A 19,871-nucleotide genomic window follows, 5' to 3' on the forward strand; every position below is an offset into this window, starting at 1 on the left:
AACCAATAAAAAAATATTTTAGACATTTATAGCATCAAGTTGACTACACCCTACATAAATACTATATAAGGTACAATAGTCTCTGACCAATCAGATATATGACACGTGATATTTCGCTGATTGGTGACTTTTGGCATATCTATTATGCCTTGTGTTCACAATGCTAGAAATCGGTCCGAGATCTCGGATGGAAAGAGAATTGACCAATTGCATTTGAATAATTCGGCCAATTAACTAATGCGATTGGTCAATTTTCTTTCCATCCGAGATTTCGGATCGATTTCTAGTATTGTGGACACGGGCTTAAGGCCATATCAGATTAGCGGTTGTCCGGCTACGGTTGCCGGTTAACGATTCTACTATTATCAATCACGTTGACCATAACCAGGACCTGCTACATTATGATTGGCTGAAATAGAATACGAAACTAATTTGTGATTGGTTTTTGTAATCTGTGTATCTGGAAAATACGCTTCATATAAAGGCTACGGTCCATTTAGCGTTGCCAAAAGCTTTGAAGCGTTTGATTAACCAATCAAAACAAAAAATTGTATGAATTGACTAATCAAAAAATGCTATCAATCATATTGATCGTAACCAGGATCTGCTACATTATGATTGGCTGAAATAGAATCGTCAACCGGCAACTATAGCCGCGCAACCGCTAGTCTGATATGGGCCTTTAGGGTCTCTTCTATTCCTGCTTCCTGCCCATACATTGATGCATTACGTATGTGGTAATGGCATTACGCGTCGAATGGTGGGGTAACTCAGCTCCCACGATATATTCCTGCTATATATGATAGGATCACCCCGACATATGTCGAGTGTTTACATACGTCGTCTGTCGTAGACAGCGGGCGGTCTGCTGCTGACGTCTGTCCATCCGCCAGTGTATGTACATACACTTAATACGTTTTTCAAGTTCCCCGGTGACGAGGACAACGACGACGACGACGACGGCAAATCGAGTTAGGTGAATTCAGTAGAAAAACACGACATTATAAAAAGACAGGAGCAAAATCTATCGCAGAGTCGCGCGATCACGATTGACTACGACAATGGGTAGCTACGCGAGTAGGATCGCATCGATGTCGAATCTAGCTGTGCACAATGTGTATCGGGGCTGCAAGCGCAAATATATCGAGGAATATGATTACGATTCCGAATCCGATTACATCGAGCGGACATTGCACACACCGAAAAAGTAAGATTCGCACGGTTTGTTTTTATCCGTTCCGTTTTTATCCTATTTTCTTTCGATTGTAAATTCAATAGTGATTATCATTATGTCACGTAGAATTCGCGAATTATATCTCGTGTGTATTCCGTTTGTAGGAGAAAATTGTTGACAACGGCGCAATACATATACAAGACCTTATTTCAAGAGGAGAAAGGCAGTGACATAACTGTCCTCATACTCGGACGCGCATGGAGATTACACAAAGTTTATATTAGTCAGGTATGAGTCATTCTTATAGCTCTCTTCTATTTTAATATATATATATATATATATATATATATATATATATATATATATATATGCTCTTGCATGTTACAAAATTTCAATAATAAATCCTTTAATATATGAATTATTATTTAATAAAAATTTGACAATTTTTTATTATTTTCTATATTCTCTAATTTTTAATATTGAATATTTTTAGAAACAAATCATAGATATAAACTTTATAATATGAAATTTATAACATGAAATTTATTTGAGGTTAATGAAATAATATTTTTATTATATTTTGCAATTATAGAAAATTATATATTTTTATAATACTTAAAAGCTTATACATTTATACAAAGCTTATAATATTTATAAAAATTTGTTTTTTTAATTTTTGCTAAAATATCAATTTATAATTTTTATTTCATAGTTTATAATGTAACAATATAGTTTATAATGTAACAATATAGAATAAGATATAGACAAATGTATATGTATTAAGAAATATTTATTTTTCAGAGTCCATATTTTGCTAGTATGTTTTCTGGTTCTTGGAGAGAGGCTAATGAAAAAGTTATCAGTGTTGAAATCACGGATCCTAATATTACAACAAATTGTAAGAATATATTAACGGCTTGTATTATAACATTGAAATTATGCTATAAAAAATATGTAGAATATGTATATATAGTGCGTGCGTGTGTGTGTGCGCGCGCGCGCACACATACGCACACATACTTAGAAATAATATTTACAGTTATAGATACTTAGAAATAATATTTAAATTGTTTCAGCATTGTCTGTGGTATTAGGTTCATTATATCAAGACGAAGTCAGTTTGGAACCAAAGGAGGTTGTTTCTATTCTGGCAACAGCTACACTGTTTCAATTACAAGGCTTAATAGACGAGTGTGTAGACATAATGATAGAAACTACAAATAGTGAGACTGTTGTATCATATTATAATGCAGCTGTATCGTATGGTGTACCTACTGTGAAAGCAGCTGCAAAGCGATGGCTGGAAGTTAATCTATTGGGTTATGGATGGCGACATCCATCTTTTCTGAAGGAAATTCCACCAAACTTGATGACAGAATTAGTTGCCAGTCCTTCTTTAGTTGTTCTTCAAACTGAATTTTGCATATATATGATGTTGCGTCTATGGTATGTTTATAAATACGTGTGTAAATATATATTGATTTCTATAAAAATGCAATATAAAATAAGACTTCTCACATATTTCTTGTTATATTATCGAAGTTATATTATCGAAGAATATATGAATTAACATACAGGTTGTTTGCACACATTCATAATTATGAGGAAACAGTAATAATTGATGAATATTTTAAAAATCACAAATGGACGGAACCGTTTTTAACAACTGAAGATGGCAAAGCATATGCAGCACCTTTTAAGGCACTAAGAATGAAATATTTGCTGTTACACGAACAAGATGACAAGATCTTATACACTGATAGTTTGATACCACCAGATTGGCTATACAATGCTTACAGAGAACAATGGCTTCACTTGTTGAGAGTGGATGGAAGTAAAGACAGAGGGTAAGTTATGAACATCACAATTATATATATTTTTTAAAATTAATATAGATTAAACTATCTATTTTCTTTTTTGTATATAGTCCAGTACAAATGACAGAAGAAGAATTTTCCAAAGAATGCTTTCGGTGTGGTAGATGTGTCGAGAAACCAGGTGAACACATTTGGAGATGGAAGGCATTCCACTATGGATTAGATTTATTAATGACTTTAGATACAACCAGTTTGCGTATTGAGAGAAATCACAGAATAGATTGTGAGCATATCAAGGCAAATCATAAAGAGCATAAAATCCTGATAAAGTAAGCTTCAGATTATTTGTTGAATAGATTTAGATTGTCAAAAGATACTTAAATATTGAAGATATAATTCTTTTATTTTAGAGTCTGTTTATTCTCATTGAATGAACAACGTCAGGTGAAACACGTCCAAGAGTCGGATATGCTCAGATTACGTTTGAGAAGAAACGCAGAAGTGAGTTGACATGAAGAGCGATGATATCTATATAATTTATGTATTATTCATATTATCACGTATTATTAATACATCTTTTTCCAGCATGAGATATTGATCCTGGATAAACAACTATGTTATCCTTTGTATATATCGGTTAATATGCAACTAGTCACTCCACTTACATTAGGAGAAGAAAACACATCGAATGATATATTCTCAGATACTTAGTATTTCGAGAATGGAACATTTTATGAACATGTAAAGATAAAAGAAATGGGATCCAATTAACATTTTGTAATATATTCTATTTAATTACAAATGTTAGACCGAGTTCATAGGCACACGTTATTATTTGGCACAACACTTAAATAGAAAGAAATATGGATCTCTGAGATCAAATTCTTTCCTTCATAGAGATACACAAGATCCATTTCTATCACATTCATTTTTTAGTGACAAATTCTTTAGTCAATTTTTTTCAATAAAAATGTTCTGTAGTTTTTTTTTTTATAGTTGTCTCATCGGCAAGTAATAGATTATTCAGTTTGCAACAAATAGATTGCAAACAATTGGTAAAACAATTACAATAATTTCAATTAAAATAGCAAAAATTTAATTTCATTACTTGATATGAAAGTACACAGAATATCTCATTAAAATTAATTTGTAACTTGTACAAGATTTTTGAGTTTTTGGGCGGTTACTATTTTTTTTAATTTCGACTCTGCCATATGACTATATTCTGACTTTAATGATGACCTGTAACAAGTTGTTACAATTAGAGTATTTTATTGCATACAAATCAGAAATTATATAGCCGAAAATAGAAAGGTAGTAATCACTCGAAAATTTTCAAACTCAAAAAACTTGTATAATTTGCAAAACAATACAATTTTATTGTTTTATAATTCAGATAATTTTTACGTTTAATCTCTATATTCATAATAAAGTTTAAACCACTTGATTTAATATCTCTTTATTATAATCTTTTGTATTTAAAAGATAAAAGATAACTACTACTTATAATAGAACATCTTGAATAATATATTTTTCATATAAAAATATGAAGTTATAAATAAATATGATTAGATAAATTATGATTTAGTATTTTTATTAAGAAGAAAGCATCTTTAAATTGATCAAAAAATTGACATTAAAAAGTAACGTGATAGAAATGAAGTTTTCATATATAAGTTGTCTCATAAAAATTTTATACATAAAGATAGATTTCTAAAATTATATTGAAATAAAAATTTTAATATCAAAATGTTGGAATTATAATAATTTTTGAATTATAATTATTTAAAATTGATAAATAAATTAGAAGTTTATATATTGTTTCAGAAATGGCATAACGGATAGTGTTGCATGCAAAAGCTGATTTATCTCTTTTGTCAATATTTATATAAAAATTACATATAAGGAAATAATATGATTGCTTTTACATATCTCGAAAATTATTATAACTTCAATATTTTAATATTAGAATTTTTATCTTAAAATGGTTTTAGAAATTTATCTTTACATTGTTACATTATATCTTGTCTACTTGTATATCAGTGTACATTAATGCATTTGATGAAGTTCGCATAGCGATCATTCCAATAAGCTTTAGTCATTAGATTTTAATCTTTCTTATACTGAAAGATATTGTGGTGCATAATAATATTATTAAATAGTGTTCTACAGAGATCATTTTATATATATATATATATATATATATATATATATATATATATATATTCTAAGTTTATTCAGCGACAGTCTGGTAAATCGGATACAATACATAATCAAAATTCTACTCGTATTTTTTAAATAGAGAGAATATTTTCATTTCTTGTAATCAGTTTGGATAAAATTTCGAAACGTAATATCGAACAATTTTATTAGTTCATGAAAAAAGTCAAGCTCGATTTGTGCGAAGCAATGAAAAATATATGGACCGAATAATGAGTACATAAAAATTGAATAAATGTTATTTATTGAATTAATAGGAAAAATATTTATATCAGTATGTTTCGATTCTCAAGAGACAGATGTCTCTTCCTCAAGTTTACGTGCAGCGAATGCTTAATTATCTTTATATACTCGTTATGCAATCCATATATTTTTTATATGGATTGCATACTTTTATTAGAATAATATCAATAGTTAAAAGAAGATTATTTTTTTTAAATGTTGATTGACTATTGGTTTTGACTATAAGCAAACAATTTCTATATTTTTTTTCCATAAATTAAATAGCGTAAAAACAAATTGGCAATTGAAGTTAATTGATACCGAACTAAGAAATGTTTATTGAAATTCTGAAGATTGAAATTGAAACAAGTTATTTGTTTGCACATAGTTTTATAGATAGTTCTCAATAACACTTCCATCATAATTATATAATCTCATTTACAAGACTGTTCGCATTGTGTATAGCATTAGTGCAGTATTAGAGCTTTATCTTTATGTATTTAGAGTTTTATACAAAAACTAAAACAAGAAAAAGATTTTATGTTCTTATGTTATATTTCTATAAGAAAGAGAAATAAGAAAGAGAATATTTAATTTCACATACTAGTTAAAGGAGAATGGTCCAACGTTTTTTCGTCTTCCTATAAAGAGTTTTCTTCGATTCTGGTGCCTTTTTAACATGTACCAAAAAAGGATGAAACTAATGCGTAACTGAAGCGAACTGACTTTTTCATACGCATAAAATAATGAAGTTTCTTTGTAAAGGTTTTTACTAAAACAATTCACAGTAAGCTGTAATAAAATTATAAACATGCACTTTATGCATTTTTCACGTACTTACTACCTTCATAAAATTTTTTTGACGTTAGTAGAAAAGTTATGTCGTTATGCGATTTGACAGTAAAGACCTAGACACAATGAGTAAGGAACACAAGAAATTAAAAATAAAGAATTAGAAATTAAATTTTGCAATGTATATAAATATCCATGTTTTAATATACGATCAAGGGATAAAATAGTTTTTTCATTGGTCGAACATAATTTTCTATTTTTAATTCTTTATATTTTATTTTTTATTCCCGTTCATTGCGCCTGAGTCCTGATGCTTTTGTAAATTTTGAAATCGCACAATTTCAGTCATCACTTTCAGTAAAAACTTTATAACATATGACATACGAAATGCATTTGACTAACTAAAGGATAGTGTTAGTATTTAAAAATTTATACAAAACATATATATATTATTTTTGTTAATCGCTCAACTTTATTATTGATAGAATATTTTTTCTTTTTCTCTCTATACATTATACATATGATCTTGTAACTTGACAATGAACATTACAAATAAATTCAATAAGGCTTGAGACATACGTATTTTTTCGATACATGTCGCAGATAATAGGAAATATAAACGTATGGAGAATTTTAAAATTTTATATTTTTTTCACAGAAAATATCAAAAGTGATCTTAATTAATGTGTCATTAATTTCGCACATAGTTCAAGCGTGATAAAGAAATAAATTTAAAGGCAATTTTCTTATCATTATACGCAGAATTAAGTTAATACTTAAAAACTGAATATTAGGCATAATAGAATATTAGACACTATTCATTTTTAGATGTTGATTGATTTAGGTGATAATTCGTTAATTACCGGAGCAAAATGAATTTTCAGTATTTTACAAATCTGTTCTATTGATAGCAAATGTCATTGTTAAAAAAATATTTCTATATAATGTATTTCGAGGAAATCTTCACTTTATTTTTTCTGATGTTATCAATCTAGATATTCGCAGTCAGCAGCTTTGGAATGTTCGAGAAGATTCGGAAGAAATGCGTGAGTACAATATCACTAATAATTGCAACGCTCCATAGTGTTCAATATAATATCTATTTGTAAACAATTGAACATTTCGATATTCTCGCGATGCGATTGTCATGACTATTCTCGCGAGATAACGAACCCTTGTTGCACCAAATCAATATTTCCAATTGTTTACCATTGGCCATTGGTTACATATCTCGACATGTATCAAAAAAGGAAAGCGGATTGTCTCAATAACAAGAACTTCGCATTTCTTTCAATTTTCTGTGCTATCGCGACTAAAGAATCCAATAAAATTGATCTCGAAACGACAAGGGAGATGAAAGAAAACATTTTTCTTGGAAGAAAGTAAATTTCTTACTATCAGATCTGAATGTAAAATCAGCAAAGATATGTAAATAAATAAATTTATTGTAGAATAGTAAAAAACACAAAATAATACTTAATAATAGGATTAATATACACAGTAATATAAAGACAGAGATTCTGTCGTTATCTTTTATCGTGATCATGATTTTATTACTTTTATTATACATAAATGTTTTTTTTACAAGAGGAAAAGAATTTGTTAAAATTATGTTTTAAGAATAGTTCTTTTATGAGAGAATCAAAACTGTAACAATGCAAACAATATTTTTTTGCTAGTTCAATATCATAACTGATTTTTCGTGCAAATCTGATAACAGAAAGTTTATCTTGTTTTAATTATTCTAAGCAAGGGAGAAGGTAATTATGGACTAGAATGGACAATTCAAATTTTGATACCAAATTTAAAGATTATAAATTATCGAAGATGCAATTTTAACTATATCGCAGAATCGACACTAAAAAAACATGACGAATTTGTAATCTTTCACTGACGCCAAAAATTGGAATCTGATTATCTCATTTTCGTATCCATTAATTTTCCCTCTTTCTCCTTACTTTATTCCTCCATATTTCCATCCTTATCCACACCATCACGTCCGTCATAATTGTTACCACATTTTTGCACTCTAATGATATAATAATTATTAGCGGTATTATTTGTAACAACGAGTCGATAATATACTAACAATAACTATAATCATAATAGTAATAGTAGTGATCATAATCGGTAGAAATCATATTAATGGTAATAATGGCGACGATAGATAGCGTGGTGTGTGTGTGTGTGTGTGTGTGTGTGTGTGTGTGTGTGAGAGAGACCATGGTTAGCACCTTTAGGTTATTCCACCGGTTTTCTATGGGAAAAAGAAAATGGAATATTTGAATATTTTACAATAGTTAAACTACTACATTCGTTATACAACATATTCAATAATCTGTCATTCTAAATGTCATTTTTAAAATTGTTACCTTTCTTATAATGTTTTCTCTAAAAAAGGCTAAAGATTTTTTCCGTTTGCCAAAAATTCGTCCTAAAAAGTTGGAGTCTTTAACCGAAAAGATGGCAACTGCGATGGTGACAGTAATAATAGAGATAAAATGATCATTTTGCAGTATTGCTGACAAAATTTATGTTAATTAAGCGCCTACTTTACCTATTTCTCTTTCTTCTTTTTTTTTTATTAATAAACCATCTACTTTCTTATTATATATTATTGCTCGTTCATTATCTGCCAATACCATGTGTTACTCTATGTTGCCATTATTATTACTATTATTATTAGCATTAATATTACAGAGAGTGTTGAGTTATTATAGCTTAAGCGCATCTGATACAAGTGGCAGTTGCTGAAAAAAATATTCTCTCTTAGAGATATCATGGATAAGTTTTTTTGAGCTGTGAAAAGAAAAAGGGCTTTTAATGGATTTATCTCGACTTGAAGTATAATCATGAAGTATAATACATCAGCTTCTAATCGAGATGCTGTTTACCATCAATGCGCTTATTATCGAATATCTTATATGTATTTACTCTCTCTTCTATTAGCCGCGATCGAAAGAGCAACAACGAATTATTAAGGGCCGGTTTTTCCAACGTTAGTCAACTAATCTTATTTTTCTACCTATACTGCGGTCAACATCTCATTTTAAAACAAGATAGAGGAAATATGTCAGATAAATAATCAGATAATTTACCCGAAAGTGCAACAACCGATTCTAATTGAGCTATCGAATTTAGCGTCACATTCAATTATTATTGCACAGACACACGCAAACACATTAGCATTCATATGTATACACGCATACGGACAGCGGTTATTGTACGCTCAGGCTTAAACTATAATTATTGCAAAGTTTTGTGAAACATGGAATAATAATCGTGGACGCGATGGTGGATCTTCAAAGAGAGCTAAATTTATTAGAGCTAAATGCGAGGTTTCTCTCGGCATCGATATGTTATATCTATTCCATCCTTTACATAGCTTCTTTTACATATAACAATAGCGTCTAAACAATTAGCACGTTAAAGTTTATCTTGAATTATTTAATGAGAAGGTGTACCATTCAGACTACTTCAGTTTAGTTTTCGAGCAAAAAATTTGATATCAAGTAGAATGAAAGGTACTTGGTTGAAGATAATTTAATTTGACTATGTTATAAAATAACTAATTATGTGTACACAATTAGAGATTACGTAAAAATTGTACATGTGAAAAGAAAAATCATGTTACATAATATTATGTCACGATGAAATTATAATGATAAAGGAGTAAGCTGAAGTAAGCTGAATGGACGCAACCCGTGGATGCGTCCCGTATTATATCCTGTTTCGTATTTTATTTCATAAATGCTATGTCATCGTAACTTCTAAAAATAAGACTCGATCTCGCGTGCAATTCCACTTTGGCTTTATTCCAACAACAAAATATATTTATATATATATATATATATACTTTTTACTTCGCGTGCGTATACATACATCATAATTATGCGTACACACGTTACAGGCAAGCACACTCGTGCACAGGCACGCAATATGTTCAGCAGTAGCTCGCAGGCGGGGTGCGAAACGTGTTTTTATCGCGATGCCGCTACTTTGTATTTATTATGTGTAACTGTTTTTACTAATCTTAAATTTTCAAAATCAAGTATCCGTCTCTCCTGCTACACACTTTCCTATTTCGAATTACACTTGACACATACGATAACATTCGGTCGTTCCTATACAGTAAGTAGGTGAATTAATAATAGGAATCGAACATCAGCGATGCATCGATAGGATGCATTTTATATGATAATTATTTAATTTAATTTAATCATATTATTATATAAAATGCATCCTAAAATTAAATCTAATTATTTATGTTACTTATTATAATACTTGTTTGTTTCGAAAGTTAAGTAATTGTGAGATTTAAGAGATCATCATTGTCGAGGAAAAATTTATATAAATTTATATTAAATATGCATATGAAAAATAATTTAGAACAATTGAAAAAAGAATTACTAAATTGATCGCAGAACAAGCTTCCAAATCGATTCCTCTTAATTCACCTATGCAAAAAAATATTCGGGAAGTCTCTGACAGCCGAATCGACACAGCCGATTAAGTCCGAATGGAAATCACGCGGCAAGTGCAACCCCCAATGTAGCACAAGAGACACCGGTGATTGATTTTTCACTTTTTTTTTTTTTTTCTTTTACATAGAGGCCGTTATCTATTTTGCGTTTTTTCTTGTTTTTGTTCGCGGAGATATGTATACTACCCTCGCGCATCTGGCAGTTATCACCGTTACACTACTATTAATTAATCCGGCTACGTTACGGACCGTTCACAGCCTAAAACACCGTCGACGAATTAAAATCTAAAGTCTAACAGAAATTAAAATTATCCGCAAGAAATGCTCGGAATCCCCCCCCTCATCGTTCAAGACCATCCACGAATACAAGAAATCAGGACTTTTTGAAAAAGTCACATTGAGAGTGACCTCATTTTGATTCCTGAAGAGATATACGTGTTCGGATTCGTTGTACATCTGGATATCTCGAAACGGAAGGGAGAAAGGAAATTTGACAGCTTGAGTGTAACGTTTCTTTGTTTAGCGGCGCGGAGATTGACACGCCTCGATCATCGTCTGACACGGTTTTTAATTAGGCCGAGAGCCGGTAATTTAACGATAGGCTGAAAGGTCGGAATAGTGTCCCCTCCTTCGCAAACGGTAGAGCCCTCCTCCTTTGACGATCTCCTCCTGATGATCCGTCACGTACCGAGAAAACTCGGTAACTCGGTGGTAAAATTGACAGTGACTGGTCGACTGGCCGACTGATCGATAGAACGGGGGGGGGGGGGGGGAGTGGGAGGGGAGGAGCTCGTTTTCCTGGTGTACGAAACGGTCCGTGCGGCGCTACAATGGCCTGGGTCGATTCTCGGAGTATAATTCGAACACTAGGCAAAATTAGACTGTCGAGAGGGAGGTACAGGGCGGCACGATCGGGCACGACAGGAGCAGGCTCGGTGTCACCAGTATGGCAGTCAGGAGAGACGCCAATGGCAGTAAGGACGGCGTGCGGAGACCCTCGGCGGAGTTGCACAGATCACCAGTGCACGAGCAATATTGAGCGCGCACGTCGTGGGTGCCGCTCCTCTTAAGGCACTCACCGTTATCTTTCTTGTCTGTGATATAGCCGCAACTGCGGACGACCCTCACTTTTCCGTACACTGCAACAGGAACGGAAACGGTGTCGCTCTGTATCCGAACTCTTTTCGCTCCGTTTTAGAGATTTTCAATCCTAGCTCGCCACACCTATGTTTAATTACCCTTCCCCCCCGGGGTGTGACACTCCCCCTCTCCCTCCCTCCCTCCCTCCCTCCCCTCCCCTCGGGGAAAGTTTTGCGGAACCCTCGTAATTTTGTCACGCTATATCTCTGAACCGAGGGATTATATTTTTTAGCTCGCAACGTGTAAAATCGATGCCTCAGAGTGAGAGAAAGATAGATAAACAAAAATTAAACTTAAAATATTTTATTTTCAAGTAATTATAATGGTTTAAAGAAATTTCATTGCAAAAAGTTATAGCGATGTGAAGAATCGTATATCGTATCCCGGTATGGCGACCTAGGATTTACCGTAAAGATTTCAATTTAAGATAATTTTATTTTAGAAAGACATCGCTTGTGTCTTTGCTACCATCCTGGCAAAAAAATGTGGAGCATAAATGTAATGGGAAAGTGAGCAAATTATTTAGAGAAGGTGTAAAATTGGAATATCAAAACGCGTGAAATAAGCGTTTTTAAAGTAAATAACTTAAAAACAATGCTTAAGTAAAGTCTTTTAGCTAATTTATTTATTTTTAAACGGAAACGTTTATGAGATGAATAATTGATAATTGTCATAACATATCGTTGAATCGATATCTATGATTCATTATTTTACCATTATTATACCTGTTATTATTTATAAAATGTTATACGTATTGCAGAATGCTCCGAGTTTACAAATCTCACATTAAAATATAAAACTGTATAACTGATATAAATAGCATTAATTAAATAAATAAATTTCTGAATATGCCAGTAATGCCGGCGATTATTGTGCTTGCAAGCTATTATTAAAGAAATGGATAATCTTAAATAAATAAATAAATAAAAATTAATAAGTGTAGGTTATTTTAATAAATATAATATTTGTAAATTTCTATTAGATGACATTTATTAAATATATATCTATGTAAAAATATAGAAATTCAGATAAAGAACCTTATGGAAGCAATCTTACCTCTTTGACTAATTTTCCGGCAAAGAGTAGGCTCTAAATGGCTGAGATGCTCTAAACGAGGCTGAAAACTGCAGTTTACAGTTCCCAAGCTATACGAATCGAATGGGTCGCCACATCTCGGATCATACTCGCTATTGCATTGATAACATATTATCGCTTCACCTGAAATAAAAAAAGATCAATTCTTATTTGTATTTGCCTGAGAATCCAAAGATTGCCAAAGAATTAAGGTCAAGTAAAATCATTTTTCTTAAATCTTTCCTAAGGTTTCTGTGATATTTCAGCATGCAACGCGATTAAATAGAGGCAATTTAATCTTGTGCACTGAAGATCAAGTAACGAGCATTAAGTGTAACCAGCCAAAAATTTCACTTTCTCCTTTACGTGTGTTTTAATAAATATTTTAGAAATTCTTAGAAGTAAAATTCTTAAAAATTTTATCGTGATTTTGCGATAAATTTAACAGAAGTCAATTAGATAAGGATTAATTGAAGAATGGTCTGGTTGTCTTGCCCTTCTACGACGTGACGTAACACCCTGTTACATCCCGCAGTTACGGAACTAGGCTGATACGGCGCCAGCTGATATCGAACAGCGAGGCAAGACACACGCGATGACCTACACTCAGCTGTCTCGTGGAGAATCGATGCGGAGAATCCGAATTTTTGTGACTGGGTACAGAGTTAGGCGATTAAGGACAAATGCGAATTCACTATTTCAATCGTTTTCATTTCAGCTACAAGCTACTAACGTCATTTTTCTAATTATAATTTCATACGCGATTTTACCGTCACTCGACCTACTTTTTTCTTTTCTTTCAAGCATTTTCTTTTTGTTTTTTTTTTTTTTAATTTTATATATTCTCATTATTCTCATTTTAATTTCTATTTTAACATAATATCTTTCTGCCTCTCTTGTTTTCTAAAACAAATTCCTAAAATAAAATAAAGTGCGATGTTATTATATATTACTACTTTCATTTCTCTTATTTTAATCGATCTATCTTATTTATATAAATTGTACGTATTACATAATACATACAATTTATATAAAATTTTCTTAAATATTTTAAGTGTTTTCAAGTATGAGTTGAAAAATTTTATCACGATGAGTGGAATATTTCTTTAATGTACCTAAATATATGCACATATTTCAAGTCAAGTTTAAAAGTCAAATCAAATCGAATCAAAAAGTCAAATCAAATTTTATTCGCAATACAATTTCATTGATAACAGATAATTTGCAAATGAATTTATATGATCTTTTTCGTTTGTAATAAGCAAATTGCATTTGTATGCGAAACAAAAATAAAATTTTAAATGGTCATTATTTGAAAGGCAAAATATTTATTCGTTGAAAATGATGAAATCGAACATACGCCACATATAACATACCGTATTAACAAATATAAAAACTCGAAACTAGAAAAATATAGAGAAAAAAATAGAAGAAATATATATAGAAAAAAGTAGAATAATTTTATAAAAATGAAGAAATAGTGGAGAATAAATGAACGAAAAGAGATCTATATCATTAATTAAAATTTGACCGTTATTTTTCCTTTTCAGAAGGAATAAAATAAAATATATTTTAATTCCTAGATCTAAAGTCTGTAATACATAACAAAGACATAAATAATACTAAATATTAAAGACATAAAATATATTTAAGTAAAGGAAAGAGAGGAACAAAAAAGAGGATGCGTAAATATAACACTATCAAGAAAGATAAAGCAGAAATGATAAAAAAAAAAAAGAATACCATCATCACAAGAAAAACAAGACAAACAAAAACTATACTGAGAGTATATGAAGCAGAGAGGGATGAAGGGAGTAAATGAGAGGAAAGGGATCGGAGAAGGAGAAAGTGGGTCGCTCAATAGCCTCACGACGGCTTTCGTCGTTTAGGTGCTACCCTAAATTTCAATAAATTATCAGATATAATGTATTCATTAATGATATCCTAAACGCGAATTACCGATGCCAATTAATTTCGTATCAGTAATTACTTCGATTAGTGGACAAAAGAGAAATCAGATTTGCTGAGCATGTATCAAGTAATCGATGCTCATCAAGTACACATTAGTAACTAATTAGTAGTTGTAATGAGATCTTAAAAAATTAACAGTTTAATTTCGTTTGAGCACAGTTTGGTCGGAATGATTGATCTAAATGATATAACCCGCAATTCTTTCTATATATAGTTATATTAACCGTGATCAAATTACACCATTTCGTCCACAAATTTTCACCCTTTGCATTACTATGGGAAAGTTAAGTCACGAACACGTGAATGATCTTGGCTAGGAAAGTAATGACGTCATGCTTCTAATTATATTCTATTCGAACGTCGTCAGGGAAACGAATATCTATTGTCTGGCTTTTCCCTTCATCATATTCAACTTCACTATCGAAGTCGCCGGATGTATATCGACAACGTCAACAAGGAAAAGGACGAGTTTGAAACTCTCGCCAATTCATTTGATAAGAGGCACAAGTTTAATGTGATGGGGCCGCGCTTGACAAGGCTTAATTTTATAAAATAAGTTATTTAATTCTTAATTAAATCAATTATATTTGCTGCAAATAATTGAAATAAAGATATATATACAAATAAAATTTTTAGAGATACTTAATTCAATTATATGATCTTACATGATATCATTTTCTTAATTTACAATAAATGCAAAAATTTTATCTAGGTTCAAAATTTAATTCATCAAAAATAAAATACAAATATATAATTAATTAAGACTTAAATTAAAAAACTAGTAGTTTACTTAACTTAGTTTAAGTTTTAGTTGAAATAATTTTGTTTGATTTTAAGAGAAGAGATAACTTTTTAGGGGGTAATTTTTTTCTTAACTTCTTTTCGAACGATTAATTTTGAAAGGAAATCGCTCCGTGGTTTCTTTAATATAAATTAATTTACGATTCACAGCAAACGGAGATGCATGATTATTGCGATATTTTTCTAGCATAGTAATAGGATTTAATTCGACAAGCACATATACCGTACGCTCATCTTCGCGATCTGGCATCTTGAAGTACCACAAGTGCTACTGTTGTAGGAATTCGCTGTTCAGTATCTTACTAACCGTAATATAATAATACATATAATGCCGGTATTGTTGAAAATCGCTGCTTTCTGCGATATATAGGAAAATGTGAAATCTACAGAAAAATGTCAAAAAATTAAAATCATGTTGAAAAATATATAAATTAAAATAGAAGTCATTTCTGTGAAGTCAAATAAAATAATTGAATTTATTTAAAAATACAAATTCTAAAGAAATTATCAATGATGTCAGAAATTAATTCTTTTCATAATTCTTCATTGATCCCTAAAAGCTAAAATAAATGGATAAAAATATAAAAGGAAATTGAAACCACCTTTAACTTTCGAATATTAATGTTATGATGAATGAATTTAAAATTTATATGACGAGGATTTCATTTTAAATGACCTAATTCTTTTTAGTCGTACATTAATACTTATTATTACCCATATATATGTATACTATTTCAAAACTTTGTACAGCAATTTCTAAATCTTATAAAGACATATTTTAGAAATTTATTTATGTAATAAATTCGATAATATCAAAAAGTCATTCTTTTCATAATTCTTCATATTGATCTTTATAAAAGCTAAAATAAGCGGATAAAAGGGAATTGAAACCACCCTTAACTTTCGAACATTAATTTAAAATTATGTTGAATGAAGTAATTTAATTTATAAATAAGATGTAATTTAAAAAATAATGTAACTTTTATTTGATCGAGATAAAACATTTTAAATACAAATTGCAAATTGTATTGTTAACTGTATCATATTGATAATTATGCACTATGAAAATAATTTATTTAAAGCATATTTAAAAGGATTTAAAAAGACCCTACAAAATAGTTTTACATTCTAAAGATTAGAATTTATAAAGACTAAATTTCTCTTTCTTCTATTTTTTTTTTTTAATGATTTTCTTTTTATAATATATTGATTTCTTAAAATTTATAATCTTGTCACTGTATTCCCGTATTCTTTAAATATTAAATTGATCTAAAAAATTTTGAAAAGTTTTTTCCTGGAAATAAAAACTTGTAGAAAAGAATCTAACATTGACTTGGGATTCAGATTGCAAAAGGTTAAACGTTATCTAAACTTTTATATTGTTTGGACTCTTACAATTTCCCGATGATGTATGACCTCAGCCTAGACGGCTCATCTACAATAGTAACTTTTCCTGGCATCACTTTTGCGTCGCATTGCGTCGTGATGCAATACTTTTCCTCACTCGCAAATAGTATACGAAATCGTGTATTATCGATCGTTCCTATACTCTTGGACGAAGTAACATTCAAAAACGGTGATTTAATCTGATTTATTTCAAGAACAATTAAATTTTTTTTTATTAAGTTCACAGAACAAATACTTTTATTAAATTTTGAAAATACTTTTATTGAATATTTTTTATTCTATTTTTTTTTTAATCCAATTTCCTATTGAAACTTTTAACAAAAGCATCTATCGAAACAACCGTGTATAGTTTTCTGGAAAAATGTCAATAAATTTCACTCTATTGTATATTCTATACTGTTCTTTGTCGGGACAATTTTGTACGCTTTCTTGGGAATTAATACATCGATAAAAATTAATTTGAACAATGTAGAGCCTTTATATCATTCTAATTTTTTAAATAAGCAATTCAATAAGCTTTGGATTCCTTTCAAATTCATCTTTCATATTCATTTTCATTTCTGTTAATATAGATTAACTTTAATATTAATTTCACTTTTTATCTTTTTTAGATATCTTATAGAGATTAATTTAAAAAAAGAATAAAGATTAAAGTAAATCGAAATTAAAATTAATAGATATTAGTAGAAATGGACATAGTATTATCTAAAATTTGCGATCTTTGCAAAAATGTAGGAATATAATTTCTTCTGTAGATAAGACGATGATTACAAAAAGAGAGGCAAATCGTTTCTAAAAAAAATACATTTAAAGTATTTCTTTCTTTTACGAAATAATTAGCAAAGTTAAAGTTACCAATCGTGTACCAATCGTTGATAGCCGCAGTTAATAGCCTTCAAATATCTTGTAAAGCGAAAGCGTTCAAATGTACCTTTCCGAAAGTAGAATTTTTCATCTCTTGAAATTTGCTTTCTTTCCAGTCGCAAACAAAAACTTGTTACTCGTATTATTTTATTCCTTAAATCAGAGTAGCTTATGTAGCTCGACTTTGTTAAGAGATAAGAGAAATGAAAATTTGAGACGCGCGGATTTCAAGGCATAAGATGCCTCCTTCGCAATCGCGCGAAAACTTCGATCTTTTTTATTCTTCCGGGGCTCGTGGATTCGCTCCGTTTCGATCGACCGGTTGCCTGGCAAATCGATCGCTGTTCCAGGAAGAAACGGCGAAACGGATCGGCAACAGTTGCCAAGGCTGATCGGCACTCACCGCGATCAAAAGTGGCCACCAGGACGAAGAGGAAGCCGATGATCGGCGCGGCTTGGTTCGCGATCATGGTCGTCGCGATTGCAGGACCATGTGCCCGTGGCTCGTGCTCGGGGAGGATCTAATCGCGTCGCAGCGCCCGCGGCCGTATTCGCATGGAAGGTATTCCCGTCGTCGTCGCCGTCGTCGCCGTCGCCGGGGAAAGGATTGGGCAGTGTGCGAGTGTACGTGTTCGCCAATCGTCGCCGACGTCGTCTTCGTCGTCGTTGTCGTCGTCGTCTTCGTCGTTGTCGTTATCGTCGACGTCGTCGTCGTCGTCGTCGTCGTCGTCGTCGTCGTCGTCGTTATCGTTGTCACCGCCTTTCGCGTTGATCTCGCCGGGACGAGAGAGGGAGAGAGAGAGAGAGAGAGAGAGAGAGAGAGAGAGAAAGAGAGAGAAAGAGAGAGAGAGAAAGAGAGAAAGAGAGAGCGGGCTCTCGTTCCCTCAGAGACGGTGGTGATCCGTTCTCGGGTCGCGGGCCGCGCTCGCCACTTCACCCGGACGCATAGCAACCGACTGACACGCGTCGTGTGACCGAGTCACCGAGTTTCCTTCCTCGGTGCTCTATATCTGCACACTATGCGGCAGACCCCACCCCCGCGACTCCTGCGATATGCGCCCGCCGGTGCATTTGTCGATAGTGCACGCGCCGTTCTCTTCTTTCCCTCGCCAATTCTCCCTCGCCACCCTCCGGCGCGCCACCCCCGCGTGTGACCGTGCCAGCAATCCTCCTTCGCATCGATATTAAGAAACGCTACGGATTCGATAGGGGAAAAAAAAAAAAAAGTGACGAGCCAATTAACGAGCGTATGTAAAAATGCAGTCTATACGGTCTGTTCACGCATGGATAAAATGATACGCTATGTCTCGAATGTATTAATTGTAAGTTTCGTTTCCCTCGTTAATCCTTTCTTTTCCTACTACCCTCGAGCGCGCACCCCCGCGTGTGATAAATATGTCGTAAATCTTTCTTCGCATCAATATTATTAAGAACGCTATGGATTCTTAGTAAAGAAAAAAAAAATAAGCCGAATAACGAGCATATAAAAATGCAATTTATATGATTTACTCGCACATAAATAAAATGATATGCTATATTTCGATTTAGATTAATTGTAAATTTCATCAGCCGTAAAAGAGAAAAAGAAAAGGTAAAAGAGTCTGGATAAAAAAGTAAAAGAACAGATATATAAGTAATGAATTAAATTACGAGAAATAATAGAGGTCAGAAATATTAAAAAAATATTTTTAATTAATTGAAGATAACAAAATGGATATGTAACGTTTTCTTAATCATTCTTCAAAATCCCGTGTTATAACAATAAAATTATTGTCTAGTAGTAAATTATTAAAAAATCGTTTATATGCGAGAATATGAATCAAATATAATAGGAAAAAAATAGAGAAATAGAAAAATATAATAAAAAAAAAAAAAAAAATACATTGAATTGAAATAATAGAAAAAA

At 31.6% G+C, this 19,871-nt stretch overlaps 2 protein-coding genes and 1 long non-coding RNA gene across 3 annotated transcripts; 2 read left to right on the forward strand and 1 right to left on the reverse strand.

Annotated features, from left to right (window-relative positions):
* The first annotated feature begins 733 nt into the window (after positions 1-733).
* gcl (germ cell-less) lies at positions 734-6,249 on the forward strand. The gene is made up of 8 exons (XM_011644056.3): positions 734-1,207; positions 1,339-1,462; positions 1,976-2,072; positions 2,251-2,620; positions 2,752-3,021; positions 3,102-3,320; positions 3,402-3,492; positions 3,577-6,249. Exons 1-8 carry the CDS (start codon positions 1,062-1,064, stop codon positions 3,700-3,702), a joined length of 1,443 nt encoding a protein of 480 aa, XP_011642358.2. The 5' UTR covers positions 734-1,061; the 3' UTR covers positions 3,703-6,249.
* Positions 6,250-8,795: 2,546 nt separating this feature from the next.
* Positions 8,796-18,983, reverse strand: LOC105430469 (UPAR/Ly6 domain-containing protein crok). Its single transcript, XM_011644048.2, has 3 exons — positions 18,369-18,983; positions 12,905-13,066; positions 8,796-11,847 (listed from the first exon to the last, which is right to left on the reverse strand). The coding sequence occupies exons 1-3, from the start codon at positions 18,433-18,435 to the stop codon at positions 11,585-11,587; spliced, it is 492 nt and encodes a 163-aa protein (XP_011642350.1). The 5' UTR covers positions 18,436-18,983; the 3' UTR covers positions 8,796-11,584.
* LOC148936559 (uncharacterized) lies at positions 11,741-14,662 on the forward strand. The gene is made up of 2 exons (XR_016139046.1): positions 11,741-11,867; positions 13,371-14,662. It is a non-coding gene; the product is annotated as an uncharacterized LOC148936559 (long non-coding RNA).
* Positions 18,984-19,871: the final 888 nt, after the last annotated feature.

Source organism: Pogonomyrmex barbatus, unplaced genomic scaffold (assembly GCF_055798465.1).
Source record: "Pogonomyrmex barbatus isolate J1 unplaced genomic scaffold, ASM5579846v1 scaffold2, whole genome shotgun sequence".
Lineage (NCBI taxonomy): Eukaryota > Metazoa > Arthropoda > Insecta > Hymenoptera > Formicidae > Pogonomyrmex > Pogonomyrmex barbatus.